The sequence below is a fragment of the Gekko japonicus genome, unplaced genomic scaffold, assembly GCF_001447785.1.
Source record: "Gekko japonicus isolate JY-2015 unplaced genomic scaffold, Gekko_japonicus_V1.1 scaffold1234, whole genome shotgun sequence".
Taxonomy (NCBI): domain Eukaryota; kingdom Metazoa; phylum Chordata; class Lepidosauria; order Squamata; family Gekkonidae; genus Gekko; species Gekko japonicus.
In genome coordinates this window covers 498580-510462 of record NW_015168685.1, presented here as the reverse complement: position 1 = coordinate 510462, position 11883 = coordinate 498580, and the positions used below count along the sequence as shown (strand labels likewise).

General features: G+C 47.4%; 1 protein-coding gene across 1 annotated transcript in view; it reads right to left on the bottom strand.

Moving 5' to 3' along the window:
* LOC107113993 (tripartite motif-containing protein 7-like) overlaps nucleotides 1–10263 on the bottom strand; it is a 22668-nt gene extending 12405 nt beyond the window's left edge. Inside the window, exons 1-3 of the mRNA XM_015415410.1 lie at nucleotides 9977–10263; nucleotides 2019–2183; nucleotides 733–828 (exon numbers count right to left, since the gene is read on the bottom strand). Coding sequence (XP_015270896.1) covers nucleotides 733–828; nucleotides 2019–2183; nucleotides 9977–10246 — 531 coding nt within the window. The 5' untranslated portion in view covers nucleotides 10247–10263. The remainder of the gene's footprint in view (nucleotides 1–732; nucleotides 829–2018; nucleotides 2184–9976) is intronic.
* Nucleotides 10264–11883: the final 1620 nt, after the last annotated feature.

The following is an 11883-nucleotide window of genomic DNA, read 5'->3' as shown; positions in this document are numbered from 1 at the left end:
AGATTCACCAGGACCAGAGGATTAAGTCTGCAGCAGAAGACCCAGAGAGTAGAAGAGGCTCCTTGAGTCCGCTTGTCCCCACACTAAAACACCCTCCATATGTTGACTCCCCCAGTTCAGATCAGAGGACGAGATATGATGTCTTAGTAGAAACACCACTGAGGGCCAAAGAGCTCAGAAGCCCCTTCCCCTCGCCTGGCCTCCAGATCGAAACTGCAGCTTCCCTGACTGCATTTTGGGCAAGAAAAAGTGTGGAGGGGGAAAATCTACATGCTACTGAGCATCCCAAGCACTTTCCCCCTTAGAATTACTGAATGCCCTGTGGCTCAATTCAGGATCGGAGGGAGCTCTACCAGCATTTTTAGCAAGTATTTGGGGGGCAGGGGGGCTTATCTCTTTTCAGAGACTTCTCCTGGCTTGCAGTGTTGGTGCATGCACACAAGGGGCACCTGGACACACAAGTTCATCAACCCACAGCAGAGAACGCCTTGGGAAGTCAACTGATTCTGCCCCAGACAAAAACAGCAGAGAACAACAACAACAAAAATGTTTTAGATCTGGATAAACTAACCAGGAGCTGCCCACCCCCCTGGGGGACCATCTGTGCACCGAACTTCCAAGTGGGAAGGAGGGGGGAGCCCAACTGGGTTGACTTTTCTGTAGCTGGACTCCACTGTTTTCTCCAGTATGTGTTCTAGAATCTGTTCATTCCCCAGCCACAGGGACACTTACGAGCAGCTCGTGGCTTTCCTTCTCCACGACTCTTTTATATGCCAGGATTCTCTTTCTCTCCTTCTTCAGAATCTCCCGACGGCTGCAGAACTGATCCTGGATGGGGGGGCGGGGGGAGACCCAAAATGGAGACTGAATTCTTTATAGAAGTTTACTTTAAAGCATAAGAGAAGCAAAACTGTCACTAAGGGTCAAACGGGATATAACTGCCAGATGTCCGTAACGGGATCTTTAATAACAACATTTCCCAAATGCTGGACACAGGTAGCTTCCTCGTGGGGATGGTGCCCCATTCTCTTCTGACAACCACTACGAATGCAAAGATACTCACAGTGCCCGTGCTGCTTCCCCACGGAGATTTAATCCGTGCGTTACCCTCTTGCCCACCGTGACACCCCCCTGCCACAGGGTGGATTTTTTGCATCAAAAACTACTATATCACTGTATTGTGTTAGTGCTCCAGCAATATGCCCAGCACTGACAACTTACATGGCAAAAAGCTCACCCGAAGTGGGGGGGAGGTGTTCTGAAAACTGATGCCTTCCATTCCACACTTTCCCATAAAACCTCTTTTGATATGACCCTGAAAGAATGATCCAAAGCAGGTCTGAGGGGAGAAAAAACGACAGCAGATCCAGGGAAAACTGGGAAGCAGAGTGGAAAGACCACAATGCTGTGCCAAACTCAAGGACAGCAACTGAAATCAGGAAAGCAGGGGGTGCGGGGTTAAGACTGGTAGACACAGAAGATCAGATACAGATACAGAAGAGTGCTTGCACACAAAAGCCTAGACAGGAAGTGAGTTCGTTTCCCCATATAACCCCACATTGGCCTCAGCAGGGGGACTGGAGGCAATTAAAAGGGGGCCATGACGCCCATGAAGGAGGCAGCAAAGAGGTGTTTTCACTCCCCAGTTTCAGCCCAGAGGCTGGGGAGGAAACTAGAGCGTTTCCCTGCAAAGAGACAAAGGCACAGATCTATGGCTCTTTGGTGCAGTGGTTAGGAGTGAGGACTCTAATCTGGGAGCACCAGGTTTGATTCCCCGGTCCTCCACATGCAGCTGCTGGGTGAGCTTGGGTCAGTCACAAGTTCTATCAGAGCTGTTCTTTCAAGGACAGTTCTCAAAAGAGTTCTCCCAGCCCCATCTGCCTCACAAGGTATCTCTTGTGGGGAGGGGAAGGGAAAGGAATTAAGTCGCTTTGAGACTCCTTCAAGTAGTGAAGGGTGGGTATAAATCCAATCTCTTCTTCTCTTCCCCATCAACCTCTATTGCGTAGATTTCCTACCTTGTACTCTTGGGAGGCCTCCTCAAGTGGAAGGGTTTCATGATCTCTGTGCTCCTTGGATCGGTCACAGACCAAACAGATGAGGGCTTCGTCGTCCTTGCAGAAGAGCTTCAGGGGCTCCTGGTGCTTCTGGCAAACTCCCCCTTTTCCGGCTTCCACACCCGCCTGATGCCCAAAACAAAGAAACAGGATTCATTTTTCCCCTCAGAAGTCTACCTCCCCTTGTAATGACTGGATATATATTTAGTGCCTTGTTCAGTTTAAAAATAACACACTAACACTATTTTTATATGTGTTTGTGTATAAAAGCTGGGCGCTATCAAGTGTAACTCTATGCGTTTGGGAGGGGAGGTATTTTATCTGTGTGATGGGAGGGGTAATGCGATAGTTCTGAGAAGCCACCAGCGTCCAAGAGCACTGAACAGAGTGACCAACAGCCCTCCTCGCATTTTAGGTTCTACTTCTAAATGGAGAAAGATCAGGGATTGGAGAGTCTGGGAGGTTTTTTTCCCTTTCCTTTTTTCCAAATGGCCAATTGCACTGTTAGGAAGTGGAGGCCAGTGGGCTGGAGGTACCTTTCCTTTCTTTTACATCACCCTCCCTCTCCATAAACAAACCCAGGTCCCATAATGTCTTCCCCCATCTGAGGTTGGTGGGAGAAATTGAGGTTGCGGAGGTTTTCATTAAGCCTCAGATTCCTTTGAAAGTCAATGAAGGACTCACAGCTCCTGCTTCCATGTAAACCACCTCCTCCTGACACCTGCCTTGAGCCGCCATTTGCAGTGTGCCAGCGGAGCCCCCAAACACCCCACCCAGTTCCTTTCTTGAAGTGGGCATACTTGAGGGGCTATGATGACAACTGAAATTGAAAAAAGGGGGAGGGGAACGTAACCCAAACTGAACTGAATTAATAGCGTACCGGATCCGTTTCAAAGTGCTGGTGCTTACCCTTAAAGCCCTATATGGCCAGGGTCCGGCATACCTGAGGGACTGCCTTTCCCCATACAGGCCCCAAAGAGCACTAAAGTTGGGGTCACAACACCGTCTGGTGACCCCGGGCCCGAAAGAGGCCAGGCTTGCTACCACGAGGGCCAGGTCCTTCTCGGTGGCGGCTCCTACCTGGTGGAATGAGCTCCTGGAGGAGATCAGGGCCCTGCGGGACCTTTTGCGGTCTTTAACTTGTTTTAACTGTTTATTGTATCGTACTTTGTGCCTATGTAAGCCACCCTGAGCCCGCGTGCGGGGAGGGCGGCGTATAAATGAAATAAAATAAATAAATTAAATAAATAAACCTAAAGGTTAAGAAGATATAAATGTATAGGCCCAATAATTGCTAGTCACATTAAAAACATTAAATATTGATAAATAAACAAAAATTGACCATCAACATTGACCCTGACCATACGCCTTTCGGCCCGTTGGTCTTCCTCAGTGGTCAGACCGATGACATTACAGAATGGCTCCTGACATCACTATTGCCTCCTGGCTGCATCGAATCTTTCTGACCACGCAAGAAAGGTACACAATTGAACCATTACTACAGGAAAGTGTACCTGACCGTGGCAGCAAACTCGGGAATGAGGCTTCTGGCCCTGACCTGGACAGAGCAGGCGAGCCCGATCTCGGAAGCTAAGCAGGGCTGACTCTGGCAAGTACTTGGATAGGAGGCCTCCTTGGAATACCAGCAGTCGGGAGGCAGGGGCAGGCTTTATTCAGCCACCTCTCTGAATATCCTCCAGGCCCCCAGGAGGGGTCAGTCACCAGAGGCCGCCATGACTTCCATGTGAACACAGACACACAAATACAAAGAAAAAAGAAAAAAGAATGAGGCCTCTGATTAATATCTTTGCCTTTGGTCACAGACAATAACCAGTACAAAATTTCATCTTGGTCAGTTTATTAGAAATAACTGTTGCATTGTAATCTTAGGAGCCATTCTGTAATATCATTAGTCTGACCACTGAGGAAGACAAATGGGCCAGAACACGTGTGGTCAGGGTCAATAATGACGTGTGTTTTTGTTGTCACTGCACAATTTGATTCTTTTTTTTTTTATAATAGCTTTATTCCCTCTCCTAAAAAGGAGAGATATTTCGCTTAGGGTCAAGAAAGAGGGAGGGTATATAGATGGATAAAGAAATGGGTGAGTGGTGTTAAAATATTAGTATATTAATCTTTTCATGTTAAGAATTAGAGTCAATCATTGCTTCTGTAGACCGGTGTTCATTTCTTCTCCATCTCTGTTAACCAGGCAATTAGTGTGTTAGTAGTGTCTGGGGTCTTTGCTTTTCTTGTCTCTCAATTTATACTTCAGGGCAGTCGCTCCTTTGGGTTCCTCGTCCTTTAGCTCTCCCTCCGAGCTGCTGTCTTCTACATTCAGTTCCGTCATCCACTTGGCCAGTTCTGCCTCTTCTTCTTTACTGGCGTGCCTTTCCAAAAATTCTTGAGCCTTAAAGATAGAGTCAATCCTTTCTCTCTTTTCTTTATACTTGAAAGTCAGTCCTTCGGGCAGCAGCCATTTGTAATTTGTTTGATGATTTTGTAGAAATCTGGTCAATCCTTTATATTCTTTTCTTTTCATTCTTATTTCAAATGTAACATCTTTTAAAGTTCTTATCGACTGATCTCCAATTTTCAGGGGTGTAGCTGATGTCACCTTTAATATCTGATCTCTGAGACGTTGCTTTGTAAATTTTACAACCACTTCTGCTGGCAATTTGTTTTTTCTTGTTTAATTGGAATAGGCCCTATAGGTCACATCCATTTCTTCTTTTAATTTTTCCGCTTCGTTGCCAGTTAGTGGAGCCAGTATGTCTCTTAGATCTTCTCCTGTTTCTTCCTTCAATCCCTGGAACCGAAGGGTTAAGTTTGCTTTTTCCATTTGAAGCATTAATAATTTCTTGTCTTGTTTTTCTTGATAGTTCTCAACTTTAATGACCTTTTTCTTAACTTTTTGTACTTCTTCGGCTGATGCCAGACATTTTTTTGCGATGTCATCTACCTTTTCGGCTGTTTCTGTCATTTTTTTCTGCTGTAAGGTATAAGCACATTCCATAGAATCAAGTTTTTGGTTAATCTTTTGCAGTTCTTCCAGCAGATGGCGCGCAAGAGCACCTTCTTCCTGATTGACAGCAGATCCTGCAGGGGAAGAGCTTTGGGCGGAAGTCCCTCCCATCTTCTTCAGCAGCTTTTCTTGTACTTTTTTAGTCCCCGCCATGATTCAGTTTTGTTTACACTTCAAAGTTTCGTGCCGTAGCACTCAAGGAAGCTTCCCTCCTTTCCGTTTATTTCTCCCTCCCAGCAAGGTAAACCGCTCATGCTTTTTTTCGCTCCCCCCCCCCGCTTTATTTTAAAGTCTCTTTTTAGTACGGAGGAGGTGATCCCTCCTCCCTTTCGCTTTTTTGGGAGGGGGTAAGGCTTTCTTTTTCAAATGCCACCGCTTAAAATTCGAACGCCGGCTTACAGTTTATCGCTTGCTTCTTTCTTCCGACTCTATTCACACGCTCCACCACTCCGCTTTCTCGGCGGCTTTGCTATTCCCCATTACAGGGCACAACGCAGCTGGAGCCGTTTGGGGCAGGGAGAGACTTTGGCGGGGGAGCCTCAATTCCCGGCTTGTGTGCCGGCAAGAGGCATCCCCCAGTCTCTCAAAAGCACCCCCTGGTTCGGAGCCTTATAACAAAGGCTCCTTAGGATCTCCGCCTGAGCGGGACCCCTCCAGACGGCGTGTGGGTGATCCGACTCCGGGAGCTCACCCGAGAGTCGGTCGCCAGGCGCACAGCCATAACCGGAAGAGCCACAATTTGATTCTTTACTGAGGCAATCACCAGGCCCAGTATCTGCCTTTTAACCTACTTTGTAATAAATACATGCACATTCTTGTATATTTATCAATAATTAACGTTTTTAATCTGATTTAACAATGCTACTTAACAAGAGCCAGTTTGGTGCAGAGAGCTAGTTTGGTGTAGTGGTTAAGAGCATGGATGCTAATCTGGGAGAACCGGCTTTGATTCTTCACTCCTCCTTCCCCACTTCTCCACTTGCACCTGCTGGTGTGACCCTTGGTCAGTCACAAGTTCTCTCAAGAGCAGTTCTCTCAGAGCTCTCTCAGCCCCACCCACCTCACAGGGTGTCTGCTGTGGGGAGGGGAAGGGAAAGGGATTGTAAGCCGCTCTGAGACTCCTTCGGGTTGTGAAGGGCAGGGTATAAATCCAATCTCTTCTCTTCCCCTTCTCTCTACTATGACAAATCTCCAAAAGTAGATCCAAATCTGTAAGGTGGTGAAGCTGGAACTGCATGAATATGGATGGGCCCTGACAGATTTTTAAGCCACCTTTCAGATTTAACTCCAAGCCAGACCGTCCCCCCTCTCACAGACAGCATCTCCTCCTAGGTGGAGCTCCAGACAACGCCTTTAACCTTACAACCGAATGACGATTCTGGATTCTCATACTGGCATAACAACCTCTTATACATTCTGAAGTGAGTTAGCTTGAGTTTGATTGGGGGGGGGGTTGCCTTCCTTGTAACTTAATTCTTCTGTATTTTAAAATGCAAAATAAATTAAAAAAGGAAATTCCTTCACCTCCTGGGTCCATAAAGGCATTAGTAGGTGGAGCACCTGTGGGTTCCGATGGCTTTCACCTGGGAACCGCCTAACTCCTTTTTCTGAACTCTCACAAGCAATCCCTCAACCACTCCCTCTAAGGAATCATTAACTCCTGCAGAGCCCTTTGCCCTCCGGGAAGCCTTTCTGCCAACAGATCTCCAGTCGCCATCTTGCTCTGACTTTTGGCCATTTGGATGGGGGGGGGATGCTCAGAAGCACTTTTTGTGGGCGTCAACATGGCAAATGGGGTTCAATGTGGCCAAGTGCAAGGTGATGCACATTGGAGCCAAAAATCCTAACTATAAATACACGTTGATGGGGTCTGAACTGGCAGAGACTGATCAAGAGAGAGATCTTGGAGTTGTAGTAGATAACTCACTGAAAATGTCGAGACAGTGTGTGACTGCAATAAAGAAGGCCAATGCTATGCTGGGGATTATTAGGAAGGGTATTGAAAACAGATCAGCCAATATAATAATGCCCCTATATAAATCAATGGTGAGACCTCATTTGGAATACTGTGTGCAGTTCTGGTCACCACACCTTAAAAAGGATATTATAGCTTTGGAAAAAGTGCAGAAAAGAGCAACTCGAATGATAAAAGGGTTGGAACACTTTCCCTATGAGGAACGGTTAAGGCGCTTAGGGCTCTTTAGCTTGGAGAAACGACGACTGAGGGGTGACATGATTGAGGTTTATAAGATTATGCATGGGAAAGAGCAGGTAGAGAAAGAGGTACTTTTCTCCCTTTCTCACAATACAAGAACCCGTGGGCACTCCATGAAATTGCTGAGCGGTCGGGTTAGAACGGATAAAAGGAAGTACTTCTTCACCCAAAGAGTGATTAACACTTGGAATTCACTGCCACAGGAAGTGGTGGCGGCTACAAGCATGGACGGCTTCAAGAGGGAATTAGATAAGCATATGGAGCAGAGGTCCATCAGTGGCTATTAGCCACAAGGTATAGATAGGGACTCTGGGGCAAGTGATGCTCTGTCATCTTGGTGCTTGGGGGGGGTCAACAGTGGGAGGGCTTCTAATGTCCTGGCCCCACTGGTGGACCTCCTGATGGCACTGGTATTTCTGGCCACTGTGGGATACAGAGTGTTGGACTGGATGGGCCTTTGGCCTGATCCAACATTGGCATCTCTTATGTTCTTATGTTCTTATGACGAACCCCAGGTTTTACGATAGGTGAAGCCTGCCCCGAAACAAAGGTCTTAAAAAGAGAAACGCAGCCTTTGTTTCTCTCTCTTGCACACCTCTCTTGCAACGCTCTCTTACCTTGCTCTCTTGCAACTCTTTTGCATTGCGCTCTTGCACTGCGTTCCCCCCCCCCCGCAACTTAAGTACTGCAGGTGAATCTAACTGTGTTCTCTGGAATCCGGACCAGAGAACCCACACGTTTGCTTGGCTGGTACAGCTCGTGTGCTTATAGAGTTAGCTTACTGACCCTTAAGCTGCCCATTTTCTACTACGAGATTTCTTCTCTCAGCAGGAACCACAGATAAGTATGATCGATATCCTACTGTGTGATTCCCCTTATTAGATGCTTTTGTTATTTTCCAGACTGATTGCTTTCCATGAACTATTGTAACTAAGGATCTTGTGAGAATCTGTATGCTTCTGTTGTTGTATGTCTGAAGAAACTGCTTTAGTAAAAGGCAACATTTATTCATAAGTCTAGTGTGTTGTCTGACTTCCTGAAACAGCGAGCGTTTCATTGGCCAATCCAACCTCTGTATACATTGGGCCAGAACTCACGCCCCGCCCACTGTGGTAGATAACTCAGACTTGGGCGCCCGAACTTTCTTAGAGAGCAGGTCGGATAACACCAGTGACAGATTCGCAGTCCTGGAAGCCCCACTGCACCAGAGGCCCGCATTTGGGGGGCTGGGCACGGTCCTCCTTGGGCAGCGAAATCTCTGGGACTGGCCCCACAGCTCAGTCTCAGGAGGGGAGGGCCAAGGGGACTGATGGCCAATAGAAATAACAGGCCGCACACACCCCCAAGTGGGCAGAAATGGGATCACAGGGCACAAGGCCCTCTGATGGTGGCCTGTCAGTGGAAGGCTGGGTGAGGCACCAATACCGAGAGGGCTGCCAGAGGAAGAGAAGAGGTGGCAGCCAGCCCCCCCCCCATCAGAAAGAGGACCCACTCCTCAGGTGTTTATTACTAGCTGCTGCTTTGTGAGCCACTTTATGGCTGATGGGGGAGTGCAATAATATTATATGTATTATATTTGATATCATATTGTAATCAGCCAGCAGCAGCAATGACCTTGAGAGCTTTGCCAGGGCTGACTTATCCATCAGGCACAGCTCCTAGGGCCCACAGAAATGTTTTCGTTTCTTTTAAAATCAGAAGAAGAAAAATGAATTTTTAGGGCTGAAGAAAATGCTCACATCAGAAAGAAATGAAATGTAAATGAAATATATACCTGAAATATTTCCGTAAATGAAATATGTACCTGTTAGGATGATAGAGCCAGAAAAGTTGCTTACACAGTTCATGAGAAATTGTTATTAAGGTGGAATAGGTATTAGTATAAATATTGGTAGAATTAAGAATAACCTCCATGTATTTGTATGTTAGTATGTATGTATATGTATGTATATGTTATGTTTCTGTACATTATGTGGAAAATGTAATAAAATCCTGCCCCTTTGGGGGGCAGTTAAAAAAAAAGAAAAAAGAAAAAAATGAAATGTTTAGGGCCCATGAAAAAAATTTAAATTTTGCCTTTAAAAAATTTAAGTATTTAAAGTCAAAAGTGCCCAGGGCCCACTAAAGTCATAATGTGGCCCTGAGCTTTGTCCCAAAGTGACATTTGAGTGGCACAGGAGAAGACGCAGGGCAGTCTCCACTTCCGCTGAAATGAGGCACACTGAGAGCACTGCTGGATCAGACTCGGCCAGGATCCGCCCAGCCCCCTCTCCACTTTCCAGACTCTGGAGAACCAGATGTGTGGGGGGAGGGGCCAGGGGAAGGAGCATTTCCACATATTATCAAGCCAAGGCTGGCCGAGTCCCACTTCGCCCTCAGGTGCCTACATTTCACCGATTTAATAATGCCCATCACTATTTGCATTTAAACGAAGATTGTTTTCACAGGACTGAATCTACAGAGGAGCCAAGAAGAACCTCCAGCCGTGCCGCATCCAGATCCCCAGATGTCTTTCCCGACTTCCTCGGGCAGCCTCCTCCAGAGGAACCCCCTCTTTGCGCTCCTCACAGCTGCCGCAGACCAGGCAGAGGGGGGCTTACTCGTCCTGGCAGGAAGACCTCCGGAGCTCCCGGCACTTCTCGCAGACTCCCCACACACACACACACCTCACCTACCTACCTCTTTCCCCTCCTGCAGACTGAGTTTCTTGGCGACTTCCACGAGGTTGGCCAGCTGCCAGTTCGGGCGGAGGCTCCCCTCCCGCGTCCTTCTCCTGCACTGGGGGCAGGCAGGCTTGTCGTTCCACGACTCCCCCCAGCTGCGGGTCAGGCAGGCCCGGCAGAAGCTGTGGCCGCACTCGGCGATGCTCACCGGGTCCCGGAAATAGTCCAGGCAGATGGAGCAAGAGGCCTCCTCGCAGAGCTCTTGCGCGGGACCCCCTGCCGCCATGGCTGCCTCGACGAAGGGGAGGGAGAGCAGGAAAGTTAGTTTCGCTTTCTCCCCTTTTCCGAGCAGCGACGGGGGCGTTTCCCTTCCTGTAAATGACGCTGAATCGAGGAATACTCCCCCACGAGCCTTTCTCCTTCCAAGTATTTTGGCCCAACCTTGTGGGGTGGCTGTTATCTGCATTGCTACAGTGGCAAGGAGTGTCGGCTACTGATAACAAAGGGAAGGAATATTTAGACTTTATGTCTAATAGGAAGCATCGACACTCTGCCTCTGAGGCAGCCAACTTAGAAGAGGGAAAACAACAGAAGATAGATCAATCTATCTCTAACTCTCAGCCAGAAATCATCAGTCTTACCAACAGATATGCTGCTTTGGAGTCGGACTGTATGGTGCTCCTGAGTGACGAAGAGAGAGTCTCTCGTCAAGGTAAAATAAACACGGAGTCATGCCCTGGTCTAAGTTCACGATGCGCCCAGGAGCTGTCGGGTATGATGGAGTCATTTTCTAAAGGGGCAATGCTAACCTCCCAGACCTTGGCCTTGTTGTTAGATAGGATTAAGGACATTGACAACAAGGTATCTGCTGTGAAGGAAGCTATCAATAACTTGGCTACTGCATATAACTTAGGCAGAGCTGGAGTTAAATCACGGACTGAGACGACGACTGTTAGGAAATCAGTTGCAGGCAATTTAATATTACAGAGTGATACCAGAAGGAAGAGGCCGATGATTAGTTCCCTCATTCTTCAGAGAAATTCGGTGGCTATCTCATATATTGCACAGACTGACTCCTTTAATTGGAGAAACTATACAACTATTGTTAGATCTCTGTGCCAATTGCTTAACTGTACTAAACCTGATATTCCACTGTGTTCCTATGATAGGCTGCCTAGTATTGGAAGATATGCTAGAGTCGCTTTGCATTTTAAAGACGATATGATTCCCATGAAAATGATGTCTAGGGGGAAACTGGTTTTTATTAAATATGGAATCCATGTGACCAGGGTTTTTAAAGATTTGGTGCGAGCCCCTTTGTGCCCCAAGACCTTAAAAGTGAATTACTCCAAAGGGGGTATGGGTCCTACTCCCCAATGTGTGATGCAACAACGGAATAGTGCTACAGAGCTACCGGCACAGGTGGAGCCCAATGTTCGTGGGTCCATGTCAAGTGCAGATGTCAAGTTGATAAGTAACAGCAATATATATAACAGATTGAAGGATCAGCCTCTGCGTCAAGAGACACAGTCTCTGATGGGGGAAGACGGTAGTTAGTCCTCCTATACCCCCTTGAGATGGAAGCAATGTGTTGGATGTATCTGTGGGGGGACCCTCAACAAAATGCCAGAACGGGACTAACTTTGAAATGGACCTTGATATGAGGTCACACTGGGTAGTTTCCATGGACCTGAGTGCGCCTACCAAAAATAAATCCCTGGCTGATGAGTTGAGGGAAGCAGACTATGCCTTGACCCTCCAACATCCGATATCTGCTCCGAATGGGACACATATGGAAGCGGAAGAGTCATCACCACCGCCTTTCCCCCCAGTCTATGAGAAGATGGGGTCGAAGCCCATTTGTGTTAGGAAGAACAGTCTGTCGTCTGCTGTTCAGGAGGGATCGGATGTTTTCTTGTTGCC